The sequence below is a fragment of the Dufourea novaeangliae genome, unplaced genomic scaffold (assembly GCF_001272555.1).
Source record: "Dufourea novaeangliae isolate 0120121106 unplaced genomic scaffold, ASM127255v1 scaffold89, whole genome shotgun sequence".
NCBI classification, from domain to species: Eukaryota; Metazoa; Arthropoda; class Insecta; order Hymenoptera; family Halictidae; genus Dufourea; species Dufourea novaeangliae.
In genome coordinates, this window is record NW_015373988.1 from 3,192,014 (window position 1) to 3,207,578 (window position 15,565).

The 15,565-nt window shown below is 37.2% G+C and overlaps 1 protein-coding gene across 1 annotated transcript in view; it reads left to right on the forward strand.

Moving 5' to 3' along the window:
- Positions 1-1,890: 1,890 nt before the first annotated feature.
- Positions 1,891-15,565, forward strand: part of LOC107187587 (autophagy-related protein 16-1-like) — a 38,804-nt gene continuing 25,129 nt past the window's right edge. The window contains exons 1-2 of the mRNA XM_015575714.1: positions 1,891-2,011; positions 14,522-14,701. Of these exons, the coding sequence (XP_015431200.1) occupies positions 1,921-2,011; positions 14,522-14,701 (271 nt within the window). The 5' untranslated portion in view covers positions 1,891-1,920. The remainder of the gene's footprint in view (positions 2,012-14,521; positions 14,702-15,565) is intronic.

Genomic DNA, 15,565 nt, shown 5'->3' on the forward strand with positions numbered 1-15,565 from the left:
TTACATTAGGACATTTTTCAAGAGCTCCCGACGACCGTGTACCTTAAAATTGGCGAAGTCTTCTTTTTCATGGCGCCCCTTCCTCCATCCCCCTCCCCATCCCTTTACAGGAAAGAGCCCTTGAGTTGTTCGTGCCTCTCTTGTCGACGTCACGCCTGAATTATTTACCATTAAATGTCAGGAGGAGGGGATAGGCCATGTGCAGACTAACTTTGTCGGTTCTTACGTCTTTCAAAGTGTCAAAGTTCGAGAGTGAGAGTGGATATTTGGAATGCTCTGTATTTAATTAACATTAGAATATATATAACCGATAGTTACTTGTACGATTGCGCAAAAATAGTTCATTTAATGTGAACATAACAAACACGCAATTGTTATTGTCCATTTAAATTCATCGAGACGAACGGAAAATAATATTAAATGGAACTTGAATTCTCATATTCTGATGACACTACAGAACATTACTTCTATTTATTTATTTTTTATACAAGGGAAGTCGATTCCTTTAAATTATTCACAAAATGTACGTATATAACATGACAATGATAAGCTATTGAAATGATATTTTTCGTTTATAGCTGCAATGGATGTAATTATAATGTAATTTTCAGTAATTGCAATTTAATGCTATACGAAATAAAGTCATTATTCGTGATATACGTTGAGTACCTTGACTGGAAACAAAATTAATTGCCAACAAGGTACGGCATAATGATATAATATTATGTACTGCGAAATAACAATTTGATGGATGCAATTTGAAAATCAATATTGCGTGAAGTGCACAATTCGGTAATGCGGGCACTTCGTGTCACTTACATACTGACGCATAAAATGACCACTGTTGGTTGCGCTCGGATTATCTTGCAAAATGTCAGTGGAGATTAAGGTCAACATTGACAGGCACTATTAAATTCTAATCACACGTTTTCGAGCACATTTCTACATGAACAATTACGATACATGCATCATCGACCAATAGTATGAGATCAGAGTTCATGATTGATGGAACAGTAATTCGTTATTTTTTAAAAAACAAATTTATAAGGGGCTGAAAACCTTCCCCCTTTGCCACGAATGCTCCGAAACAGACCCGAGTGGTGCACTCATAAAGAAATTACTGTAGTTACCAACTATAAAATTTTAATCAGTTCAATTGTTTAAACCATGTTTTTATTGCTGACTTTCATAGGCGACTTTGGAGTCATTCTACATACCATAAAAGAAAATAATAATTAACACATATATCTTTCTATTTAAGGTAACAATTATGAATAAGGTAATTCTGTCTCGAGATTCAAAACGAAAGCAGAATAGTATACAAATTGGTCAGTAACTGGCGGTACAACCGCATAGGGGGTGATCCTACATAAAAGAGTAAGTCGAAAATGTACAAATAAAATGTGTTTGTAAAGGGCTTTATTTTGAAGAGAATCAACTTTGAAAAGGAATCTGAAACGCGCGTATCCGCCATGGTAGTAAGTAGAAACGGAATGCAATGAACAGACGCGCTAGCCACGTCCTACACGATAATTGCATGCGTAGGCAACAGACACTATTTTCAAAGGAGTCTCAAATGAATAAATATATTTTCGACTTATTTTTTAATATAGATTTATCTCCTTTGCGATTGTAGAATCAGTTACCGACCACCCTGTACAATAATGAATTATAAGGATGTTCGTCCCACCATTTACATCATTTGGCATCTCTCTTGAATATCCATAGGAACATACCCAACAATAAAATCCAACCGTCGAATTGTCACCATTCATTCTAATCCCTTTCTTTAACACGTCACGTACCTATGTATGTCACCGAATTATCCCATTATCACTTCAAAACGTGTTGGTAAATGTTCTAAAACGGTATTCCCCGTTTCTGCTTCAGCACACTCTAACGGGCCACTGCGGGAAGGTGATGGCGGCGAAGTTTCTTGGCGAGCCTTCAAAAGTAGTTACAGGCAGTTACGACCGTACCCTAAAAATTTGGGACCTGCGTAGCAAAGCGTGTAAGTAAGCAAGCAACTCGAGCAAAATAGAAACGTTTAACCTATCAGCACGGCGGCGACGGCGTTCGTAACGTCCACGGCGACGTGGGGACGCGACGTTGTTGTTGTATATAGACAGAAAGTAATGTACAGCATTAACGGTAATCACGTCCTTCATTATTCCCATTAGTCATGCGTAATGCTAATATACTTAAGGACGCCTCGAGACAACAAAACGAACGGTCGAATGAGCACGGTCATTCCTAGGTACATGAGCCGCGCGCCATAAGTCTCGGGCCACCCCCGTTGGTAATAAGAAGGAGGCTTGTTTTATGGAAATTTAATAGCTCGTCTATAACATATTAAGCGTGTTATATCGAACGGAATTTATGATACGGGTAGATTTCTAGCGGGATTTTTTATTAGTTCGGGACATTTGTTGGTTCTGCGCGTTTCTGTGAATTCATTAGTTAGACCGTTCCATGCGGTTAATTAGAATTAATCATTTTCTTCGGATGTATGGTGAGACACTGGGTAGACCGGTTAATATTACTACTCGAAATAACTGTGTACTCTCACATCTTGTTAGATGTTCCGGATGGAAATGTAAAATTTTGTGGGGCTCAGTAATGTGGTCGACGAGGTAATTAGATCGTATGCTTTTTTTATTGAAATGTGTGGTGAATACCTACATATTAAAAAAAATTCCTTCTAAGTGTACTAATTTACATGATTCACGTGTATTGGAATCATTCAATAAATTATCGAAGAAGACGGTGAACGTGAAAGGTCGTAAATCTTACTGCTGTCAATCATATCAAATATAAACCCAAGTAGAAAGAATGTGTAAGAGTCAGACGCGTTAGTTACATGGTCATACCGTCACACCCATATCTGACGTTTTTCCTTTAAATCTGTTGTTTTCCAGAATATACATAAGACACATGTCCCAAATAGCTCGCAACTCGTTCAAATAAAATTTGTCCTGATTTTTTTTTATTTCGTATTGTTTATTAATTTCTGAGACGTGGAATTACTAATACTTTGATTTATTAAGATTTTTTATACCTCTTTTTTGGTTACTATTCCATTGAGACTTGACGTCATTATACTATGTATAATTGAAATAAATATAAAAGTATAAAGAATAGTTAATATTTTTCTGCTATATAATTCACACGTGGTTTAACAACGAATGTTCAATTTAAGTGTTGCTAAACACAGGCAGAGAACTTGCAGGTGTTTCATCATGCAAAAACCATTAACTACATTTTGTTGTACATCCTTTAAAAGTTTAGGTACTTTATACCTCAAGAGATGAAGATATATGAGTCTATTTAATTTATTAGATCAAATATGCAGGCATTATGGCCAGATAATCTGACGCGGTACCATCCCTAGAGTAAAATCTTTTTTGTCTTGAACAAGCATAAACTTGTAGGACATAAATAAATATTAAACGTCCACGTTTTCGTCGTAGTTCCTAAAAAGTTGAAGCTTTTGAATTACTCCTTTTCAATTTATGATTGAAACAGTTTTACGGCGGGTCGAATAGCATTGTGAAAACGAATTTGTATCGGCTATCGAAATAGTAGGATTAAAAATAGTGTTTTCACAATTTAAAGTACATAAACATCTGTATAAATATATCCCATTCGATACAGAGGAGAGTACAAATTTCTAAAAGAATGACTGAAAATTAAGTTTTTGTGTTTCATTATGTCTCTATATTTGAATTACTGTTATCTGATTATTAAATCATTACATTTGCATGGTGACTCGTTCAGATATAGTATTGTTCCTGACATTATTATTTATAGTAAGTTGCTATTCAAAATATGAAGTCAATTCAACGCGAATTTCATCTTTTCAGAAAAGTTAAGATACTCTAACGAGGAGGATCGAATAAAAATGATCTTACGTCGCGTCGACACTTTGTGGGATTAATTAAGCCGATAAGGTTCCTATCTCGAGTTAGCGGAATCTTTCCGAACTTGCTTCAATCTGCACTTTTTCCTTGAGAGCACAGTTTTTGTCCGGAGTCATTGACACTGCTAATAGATGATACTTCACGACAAACGACGGTTCGATAAGAATAATTGGTAAATTCACAGAGGATCAGTGTGTTTATGCAAAGGTTTCGGTTAACTTACTGGTTAATAATCTTAATTTTATTTTGGTATTTTTCTGCGGAACATTATGAAAATTTCCGAATAAATAATTTTGTTATGATTTATACAAATATCATTTAAGAAATGGTCGAAGATAATTATTTTTCTGACGAAATAATTTCTTGTTCATTTCCGTATTCGATATCGTTCAAATATGCGTCTGTCTTAATAAAATCATTTTCCTACAACTTTCCTAAATTCATTCGCGAAGGTAAACTTAGCTCCTAATAAGAATTCACTCCAAGAATCGTATCGCAGTAGTCCAACAATATTCACAGGAATAACCCGTTTGTACTAGAGAAAGTTTCGTTCTCACTTCGACACCAATATCACGGGAATAAAATTTCCAAGATTTTAACGCAGGCGGCCGGTTCTTACAGTTTTTATCGTCAGAAAAGTTTCGATGAAAGCCCCGTGTCCTTACGAAAGGGTTTTCGCCAAGCATTGCAATTAACTTTATCAGAGCTCCCCGGAAGAGCTTATACTGTAACGCGACTCGCAGTAGTCGCCCATTTAAAGAGATCGATAGACAAGCACTTCATGAGCGGAGTACAGCAAACGAAAAAAAAAAGAAAAGGAAGACATCTGCGCAACGTCTCTCTGTGTACGCTGGTAAACTTCGACGTCCGGTTCCTGTTCGCGTACGTATCAATCAGAGATAAAATAGAAGTAATCAGTAGCAAAATAACGGGCAGCCCTATGCGGAGTTTGTACACCGATACTTTATACGAACCTGCTATCTATTCCAAGGCGACTGTTACGAGAGCAAGGATCAGGCTTTAGTACGGGTTCGTCTATTTCACCAGTCATCACTCACATCTACATAGAACTCCTCCAGGAAGAAATCGTATATAAAGCAACGCTCAAACCTTTCAAGTGATTCCGATATACAGGGTGAACCATTGAAAACGGGGCTACCTGAACGACTTGAAAAGGATCATTTTACCTATTCGTTTCGAAACCTTCAATTATCACTGCTATTCACTGATAGTACTTCACGATGTAATCTTGTTGATATAAATATGATTTTAATATTGAGAAAAATATTAACTTTATGAAATGCACGATTTTAACTATGAATGGAATGAAAGACGGATAAAAATACCCAATTGAGTCAATTGAAAAGTCTTTGATACAAGTCAGCTTCAATATAGGGCAGTAAAGTGTGTATTGAAGGCAGAGAAAAATATAAACTGAAGTACGGACAAAATATTACCTCTCTTCAAAGGCTGTGATTGAGGTCCGGTTAATGTCTGCCCATTGCTCGTTATTTCTACTTGTTGTAAATACGTTCATATCTTGGTATTATCTATTATCTGTCTATTCCGTCACTCTGTGTTCTGTTAATGTAAAAAAAATGCATAATACTACACCACTGGTAATTTTGACAGACATTAACATTAATGGAAATAATGTGCTTCAGACAGAGATAAACCAGGTTCAGAGTACTTCCTCTTTTATAAAGAGGTTCTATGGACCTCTTTACAATTACATTGCTATTCCTATCATAGTGCAGAACCAACAGACAGTACAGAAACGGGTAGTGATGAACGGGGATGTCGAAACAAGATTACAACTAGTATCAAAACGGAAGTCTCATTAGTACTGATTTTATTCCACCTTTTGATTAATTCGATCCGTTTTCGAACTTATACCACATCGAATAACATAAGAAAGAGGAGTGTAACTAATAGAAAAAATGGCGGAAGTAATTTTTTCGAAATATTTTCAAAGTAATATAAGACTCTTTAGGGGTAAAGCTTCAGCGAATAGGCTTCCCGCTCATTTTTGTGCCCTCGGCAGCCCGGGTGTAATAAGCAGTATCCTAAAAAGGTGATAACTTGCCCGCCACGTCGGAAAGTGGCTATTCCAGGGGGCGAACTAAAGACAACGTACGGCTCTTTCGGCAAATAGGGGTAGCATTAAGGGATCCCGAAAAGTAAATTGAACGCGGCGGAGAAGTGACCAGCTGATATGAGCCGCACACACAGATGAACAGATCCCAAGTATAGGTTGGAAATGTATGCGGGATTTACATTCGATTCCTACGGACCGCTGACTAATCCCGTGAAACCATATCATTCGAAGGACCGCTCCAGATATCGATTTACACTCTGGTCAACACCGCTATAGAATGCTGAAGTACGGTCCGCCAGCGAGCTAGGGACGAAATTCTATTGACACAGGATTCACAACTGCAGCCCGCGTCAGACGGCAGTGTAGCGGTTGTATTAATTTGCGATCACAGCGCTGAAAGGATGTCTCAATTAATCTCTCCACTTCGCGACTCGACGATAAAATGAGCTAGCGATCTTATACAGTCCATCAAAAATGTCTTAAAAACGGTTCAACTTTTTTTAAAATTGAACCAAGTGACTTGAGTTTATTTGTGAAGTTAGAAGTTTACTAAATAGATTAGTTTACTAAATGATATGGAAAAAGACTTTGAAAAATGTTGCAATTGATTAGAATCGCGAAGAAAATAGTAAACGTCGTTTTTCATAATTTTTTTATCCAAGACTGTAATGAAAATTTAATAAATACATTTCGAATTCTGATGCTTTCATTGAAATTGGTTGTTATATACACAAATGACAGTAGATATCGAAAGATGTAAGAATTTGTAGATTTAGTATAATTGTATATCAAAAGTCGTGATAAACTGCGATTTTCAACATTTTTAACCGTCTGTATCTCATGGCGACGTTAACCGATGTCGATAAAATTTTTCGAAAAATTGTCCAATTAAAAATTGTTTCATTTCTTCTGTCATATACACAATTCCCATTGTAAAATGTTATAGAAATGTAAATAATAAAATAAAAATAAACGTATACCACCACACCGAGTAGACTCCAAATTTCTAGCGTGCATTGCTTAAGTAGAAATGGGAAAAATAAGTATACGTCTCACCTTTTATCACTCTATAGGAGCTTCGTTATGAATTTTTGGCCAAGAATTTAACTACTAGCATCCGAGTTATTCCTCTCGACTCATATTAAAAGATCGAAGCACTTTCAATAAACTTATAATCTAGTTAAATATTCGAATCACACTGGAGTAGCATGCTTAACGCTAAAACGACCCTGAGGAAAGAGAAACATATTCATATTCCGCAGAGGTGTCATTAAATACTACACAACATATAACTTTTGCTAATCCCCGCAACATATATGATAATTTACAGAGTCAGCAAAGAGAAGAGAGTCCATGCACATTGTTATTAATTCCAGAGTTGTAGACCGGTCTTGGGATTAAGCAAAATCCTAGACGGTGCAAATTACACGTGTTTTCCTATACTAGTTACACATTACCTGCCCCCCCCCCTGTCGTCTGCTATGTCCGAGCTTTTAATGTCACCTCCTTCGTATGCCGTGTAGTGTGTTTAACTTTCTTTCCATTGCCATCGATTCGATTGTCCTGTCTTTCGTTTTTTCATTCTCTCTCGGATGCGTGCACACTGCTTATTTTCTAAATATAGAACGACTCCGTTGATACCGTGGGAGAGGAGGCGGTTCTGCCGGCTTCATTCACGGCCGGGAAAGTGGCCTTGAACGGGTTAATTGAATTTGCGTTCACTATGGTGTCAGTTAGTACACAAGATTCGTTTCTGAAATCTTGATTCCCGTCATTCAGGTGTACCATCAACCTGTACCACCTACTGTTTTTACGATCCCACTAAATTTCTTCCGTCGAGTATACGGTCGTGCTCCGGAGATCGGTGATGATATGTTGGTGGAATTTATCCACGCTGTTAAGTACACACCGTAGGAAGTGTTTGTTACTAGGAAAAACGGTTAACAACGCGGAACATCAGGATCGTGAACATCTTGAGCTTCTCGAAACCCTGTGAAGTCAGATCTGTTAAAACTCGATACGATCTTGTCTTTTTGTATCTTTCGAATTGTCTCTTTTTTATCATCCATGTCATTTATAAATGTTTAAAAATTGAGGTACAGATGATATGGAACACCTAACTTGGTTATCTTTAGATACAAAATGATTGGAAAAGTGTTTGGCAGGAAATATATGGTCGATCATTATTCAGTTCTGTAACCTTATAATTTGGCATAGATAGTCTACAATACTGTGTACTGCGATACATGTTAATTTTGCAAACCCTAATATTGATCACTCTGTTAAATGACCTGAAAAAATTCTAACGAATGGCGAATTAAATATACCACCATCCGAATAAAGAATGTTCGGCCAATAAATAGTATGTTTTGAATAATAGTTGCATTTTCATATAACTTTATGCAGTTGTACCATGGTGAATGTGCAAAACACAATGAAATAAGTACTAGAATGAAGCTGTAGGAAGTTTTCGGGTTATTTTGAGTATAATGAAACTCTTAATCAAGGGGAGAAGTTTTGAGAGTCCCTTCTGAAGCTTCGCTTATACTAATGTTAATTCGCTTAAATGTCTCTTCTTCCTTATTATTTGGAACTATTCATAGTTTATAGTCAGTAAACAATCATTTTCGCTTATGAAGCTCTGCAAATTTTCAAATTAAATTGATTATTATCTGAACATGTGTTTCGCATAAAAATACCTGCAAAAGAGGAGCAACATAAAAAACGATCGCTTTCCGACTTCGGAAGAAAATTACCCCTAACTAAATCAAAGTTAACCCAATTTGTGGTACTCGGATAAATTTCACTTAACCACGTATCTTCATGATAAGCGATTATAAACGAAATTTCCGTGTGCAAAGTAGAAGTATGTCCGTTCATGATTCCACTTCCGCGGGCGCCGCGCATACAAACGTTCTTAACGTGATTCATTTTACTAAGTCGTCCCAAGCGAACGCAAACACTCGGCAAACTATACCTTGACAGAGAGAGAGAGAGAGAGGTGAAACTTTATTTGTCCCGGTAACACGTAGCGTTTTCTTTCTCTCCGTTTTCCGTTCTTTCTCTGTTTTACGCCCACGCTCGCATAAACCTGGCTTACCGAACCCCGGCGAGCCGTCTACTTGAGGCATTCTTCCAAAAATTTGTACCCGTTTTACGAGGTTAAATCCGAGTTAATTTCACACGCATCGAAGCCACGCGGTGGCCGAAGCCGAGCTTGATACACGAAGACCCAACGTGGACGTCCACTTTGGTTAGGTGGGTAGAGAACGCTTTTACGCTTTTGTTGTGAACGCGCGCACGCGGGCGCACGATCCCCACGGCAAAATAGTGAGAACCGAGCGCACGGGTTGCGCTATCAGGGAAAGGCGGACGTCGGTGTACAAAAGTTTCGCGGAAATAAATCTCGCTACGCAAGGAGAGGACAATGGACTACGGCCACCGCTGAAAGCGCGTTTAACCGTGAATTATTGTTTATTTAGAGCGCTCTAAGACAAAAAGGATGCTTAAAGTGGATCACCCTGTTTTCTATCCGGAGTATTATCCCTCTCTCGCGGATCCCTCCCTCTCTATTAGCGCGTCAGCTGGTTGGGTATATCAAAACGTTGTGTCGACGGCTGGTCCCCTAATATCTTTTAATTTATTTTAACCTTATTCTCAGGTTATGAGCGTCAGATGGTTAACAGACGTTGCTCTAGAAAGTATTTATCACTTTATAGAGCGGATTCATTGACTTTCTTGTATATGATACACGGGGATCAAAATGGACTGTCAAAAGGAAGTACTGAAATTTTGCTACCTGTAGTTGGAACAGCAGATTAAAATATTTCTTTCTGTAACTTAAATTTTGAAGAACATATAGCTTCTTGGCAGTGATGGTGGTACAGGTCAAAAAATGTAAATTTGAAAGGGGTGGCCTTTGAAAATTTTATATTTGTATAGCTGAGGCTAAGTTGATAACGACATGATTGCCCTCTGACGAAGAACTGATGAAATCATAAATATACCATTTTACATGATGGAAATAGAAATATAATTCTATTCAATGTCAGGCAGGGATATAATTGCACGACTTATTAATTTAGATTATTTATGTCTGAAATTATGTACGCTGCGTCTAAAAAACAGAGAACTAAAGTTAGATTTCAAGCTATTTTTCTGCAATGTAGTGTTATAGAAACTGTTCGTTACCAATGACCGACACGGCACTCAACGTGTTAAATAACCCGTAATGATGAAATGAAACTCGAACTTGTAGAATACACACTTCTCTAGCTTGATCCTTTATTTTAAAACGGGATTAATTTAATTCAAACGACTATTTCCAAGAAAACGTAACTGTTCTTCTGAATGCAATTTTAATTGAAAAATCGCTTAACTAATACAGTTACTCTTTGTTAATCCAGTTCAGTTTCAATTAATGTCCCAGGGGTCACGGACCTAATGTGTTCAGAGATCACATTATAATCAGAGAATCACATTGTTTCCGAGATCTAGTTGCTGACACAGTTCTAATGCTATGAAGAATAATTGTTGAGTTTCTTATGAATATAGAAAAGTGGTGTGATATTAATGACGTCGAAGGTTAGCGACTATTGTTAAGTAATTTCTGTGTCGTGTCAGAGGGTTAAGTACCAGGAACTGCTACTAACAGTAAGTGTTGGTAGCTGAATTCATTTGGCCTTTCTCCGGAACGTTAGCTCTTCCGTGGCGGTCGCTTGTCGCGGTAATGCTCGTATTCCACCGGCATTATCATTAGGATTCAACCGCGTAATCATCGTTAACGTTTGCAAATAAGCTTGGCGAGTTTGGAATATTTATTCATTGCCTCATTCCGCGCGGAATTTCGTATACAGTTTGTCCTTAAAAGGATTCACTGCAAATGACACTTAATCGTAATTCCTGCTTTTAACCGACGCGAACAAATCATGTAAAATGCGATTATAAATCAGGCTCCTCTCGGCTAGGTACGTAACAACATGAAGATAGAAAATGGTTGGGTTTCCTCTTTCCTGTTACTAAACTTTGGATGAAACTTTGTTGCATACTCATAGGCTATGATGGACGTGTCTGTAGTACATTTTTCGAGAAATTTATACACAGATATTGTTCGATGTGGTGTCTCGCCCAAATAAATTACCCGTGAGAGTATATTTCACGTTTGAAGAATTCACGTTATACTTCAGTGCAACTTTTTCTGAAATATGAGCAATCTGTAACACTCACTTTCACATCTCCAAGCTGCACGTTACGCTTTGATTTGTTTGAGGTTCAGAGTACAATAAAATACAATCCTACATTTTTTTCCATTTTTGAAACATAGAATCTGTATATTAAATTTGATCGTAAAACAAATATCAATAAATCGTTCTTTACCTTTCTTTCCAGTCTTGGATAAAGAAAACGATGTATTAACAGAGCACTTTTAATTTGAAACCAGATCCAATTTTACAACATCTGATAGTGTGAAATATTCCATACAATCAATAAACTGTAAAATTACAGGCTGTTGTGTAAAAAAAATATTAGAAGAACATATATTGGAAACGTTACATCGCGATCTGTCGGATAGTATCGAAGAAAAATAAGCTATCCAATTACGTATTTATTCATTGTAGAATAACGCCCCACCTTCTACAACCATAATACAGCCCTCAAAAACATCGATAAAACAACTCCGCCGAAAGAAAGTAACAAAGAAACCGGATCGTGCAATTTCATCGTGCTTTGAAATACGAGTAAAGCGTACGTAGGCAATGTTGCGCCGCGCCAGTTAACACTGTTATTAAAAGTACGTTACCAGTCGAGGGTGGTTTCCGGTTTCACATTGTGGCTCCCAGACCGGTAGTTTCCATAGATTTCAACCGCGCAATAAGCAGGATTTCAAACTTAATTTACACTGTGAAATAACGTTCCTGTCGCCCTTGTTTCCGCGAGCTTGTCGGAAAATGCTGATACTACATGGGAACACTTTGATATCGGAAACGCAATCCGGATACCTTATGAATCTTCCGCGAACCACCTTCGTCTTCGTCTTACGTAACAATAAATTAGAGACTATCCTGTGTGTTAGTGAGTTGAAAGACTTCATACATGAAATTTGTTCTATCGGTCTTATGGACTTGCGAAAATGAAATCAAATAAGTTGAAATTTTTGTCATGAATTTATATGCTTTTATATTCGTTTATTTATTTCTGAGGATTTGAAAAAATAATTTTCACACGTCAAATTTCCGGAAACTTCTGAATAATATTAATGGTGTGGTTTAACCCTTTCAAAATTCAGTTCCTTTATTCTAAAAAAAAAATATATTTTTCAATTTTTAATGAAATTGCAATTTTTATAGTAAAAGATATACCTTTCGTAGCTCGCAATGTTACCACTCGCTGATTGATAAATTAGTACCGCAGGGCTCGTTGGAAGATGGTGTGATTGTATAGGGTGATACGGTGTGACTTGAATAATTTAACATCACTTGGTAACACATTTAAACTTTAGTAAACGCAACAATGTGATGTATGTGTATGTGTGTAATAGTTTCGTTTCCACTGATTGATAGATGTGCTCTGGTTGATGGTTGAATGTGTTCTGTCTAGTGATTGTCTGTGTAGACGCTTATTGCTATGAATCGGGTTGTGATTGGTTAAATGTATTTGAATAAGGATGGGAAATAAAGAGTTTTGGTTGGTGTATGAAGTGGAAGAAATGGTGCTTGGCGTATGTATTGTTTTCTGGAATACCTGTAAGTCAGCGTCGAAGTACAATAACAAACTGTTCCTAGGACAGTCAATGTTTTGCATGTGATGTGCAGCTGTCCAGGAATTCCTTTTATCACGATTTGTTGACCGTACTGACGGCCCACGACGTAACGATCGCTTCAACCATCGCCTACCTTGCGATGAATCGCAAGAGAAATAGTCAAAATATATCACATTCAAATAAAATTTTATACAGTTCATGATTCTCAGGTAAACATTGCGAATTAAATTTATAATACAAATAATGGTGGTTCTAAACTCTTTGATATACATATATAATTAATACTATGATGACAGGGTAATTTCGTGTGTAACTTTCATCAGTAGCCAACTGTTTTCGTCAGAAATGAACAAAATATAATTTCGCTATGTATGCAAACAAATTCAGTATTAAATAACAGAAAAATATCAATTCACACTTACGTGACGCCACTGTGGTATCATCGGCCATCATAGTGTTAATCTGAAATTCGGAAAAATATTTTCCAACGAAAGCAATTTAAGAACATATCGAATTTCAACGATTCGCACAATGATCGATTGGACTGTTAACCAAGTGCTGCAACGAATTGATGTAGCCGTCAACAATTTGTTGCCGCCAACAGGATCAGGAAATTCACTCCATCTTGCTTCACTCTTGATGAAAACGTTTCGATCCCGCTCGTTTGGAGATTGAACGGGCAACTGTTGGTTCTCCGAGCGAGACAACTATAAATAACATTAGCCGGCTCGTTTAGTTTCGTTCGACACTCTGTACGTTTACGAAATTTTCCGGCGGTCCGTGTGTGCCGTTTCACTTTGTCGCTGCTGGTCTACGTTAAATCAAACGTGATTTACTGGCCAATCAATTAGCCTGTCGAATTTACCGCAACGATACGTTGGTTATTGATATCGCTCGAGGCTCTCTGCTTCCTATGAGGATGGAATTACTGGGTCCTATTACTTCGTGGCGATGCATCATACCCGTCGACTTAGGTGTACCGACGTAAGCAGATTTTATGTGAATGTCGAGATTCGCATTTCGATTGAATTTTGCAGACCGAGAAACTAGATTGTTGCGCGTCCCACGTCTTTTTGCGGATCACGGTCTGTGGTACTAGTCGATCCCCTGATGCAAACGAAACGACAATATTTAATAAAAATAGTTGGCTATCAGTAAGACGAATTCCATGCACTCTGTGTTCCTGATAATGTTGTGTACGTTTTTTTGCACGTTATTTTAGTGAAATGTAAATTTGACTATTTAAAGAATTTACTTCTAACAATAAAGTCCATAATCTACTTTTCGTATCTGAACATTATTTTACGGATTTTTATTAATCTTTGTCGCAACTTTTGTTGCATTTACACTATTCCTGTCTCATACCCTGAGAATGCATAATTGCATTTCAATATTATCTTCTTCCTCATTCTTTGAATATTCTAGGGAAAATGTATGTTAATTTTCTTTTCCAGAAGATTTATTATTGCGTAATTCCACTAAGATACTTCAAACTTCTGGAGTTCCAATTAACACAGATTTCTTATTCCGAGGGTTTTCAAAATTCACAGCAGACAACTATGCAAAATAAAGTACAAATAACAAGATAAAGTCAGCATTTGTTCTTATGGACCACTATTCTTCAAGATAATTGACTTCTCTGCTCAGATCATTAACGTTTAATCCGTAATTATTTATATTTATCCGATAAATATAAGCAGATAGAATGTTATAAATTAATTTTGGACGCATACTTTGTTCCAGGCATAGAAACAAAATTCGCGGGTTCCAGTTGCAACGATCTTGTTACTTCCGATGGAGCCGGCTCAACGATAATTAGCGGCCACTTCGATCAGAGAATCCGATTCTGGGACACTAGAGCAGAATCCAGTTCAAACGATATTTTGCTCGAGGGAAAGGTCACGTCGCTGGATTTATCTCGTGGTAAATTTCATATACATTACGAATTTTATTTCCGTCCATATCATATACCACAAATAAACTCCTCAAGTTTATACAACTTCGAACGTTTATGAATTTATAATTAAAATCTTATAATAGAATCTTCTTATTATATCGTGTTTCAGTTTGGTGCAAAATTTGCTGTCTAATTATGAACCGATTCGTCGGATATTATATTTTCATTCATATTATATATTTAACACGATATGTTATAGAGCTTTATTTAGAAATGAATCCTAACTCGATACTCGACAGGTATATCACATTATTTCAAATACGCGTATTTAATCGTTATCGTAACGTGATTGTCGCAAGAGGAGCAAAATTTCGAGCAATATTCAGTTTCGATTAGGATATCGCGAGGACAACCACTATCCCGTTGATACGTCAAAGCGTATATTTAATTACGGTGTCGCCGCGCTGATTGAACCGATCTCGTAAAATATATGAATTCTTTTAATACGGACTCATTAATCCAGATAATACGTTGGATAGTATTCAATCGGAACCAATATCGCGGCCGCTGAAGAGTTCTGCTCGATTATGTCATGCCTCACTAATGCTTTTCCTTTATCATTCGCGGTAATACATTATGTATACTTCCATTAAAGTATAATATACCATTCCTTGGGAAACGTGTTCGCTGGATTCAGAATACCTTTCCAGAAACGCCTCCCCATAAGATTTATACGCCCCGAAAAGGAATTACTTACTTAACGGATTCGTCCCGGTGCATTTCAAGCCGCGGCAAACCGTTTTTTTCCCTTCTTCCTCGTGCTCCTCTTCGTCCTCACTCTAGCTGTCCGCTGTTCAAATAACGGAAATTCGCGGAAACTTCCTCGGGAC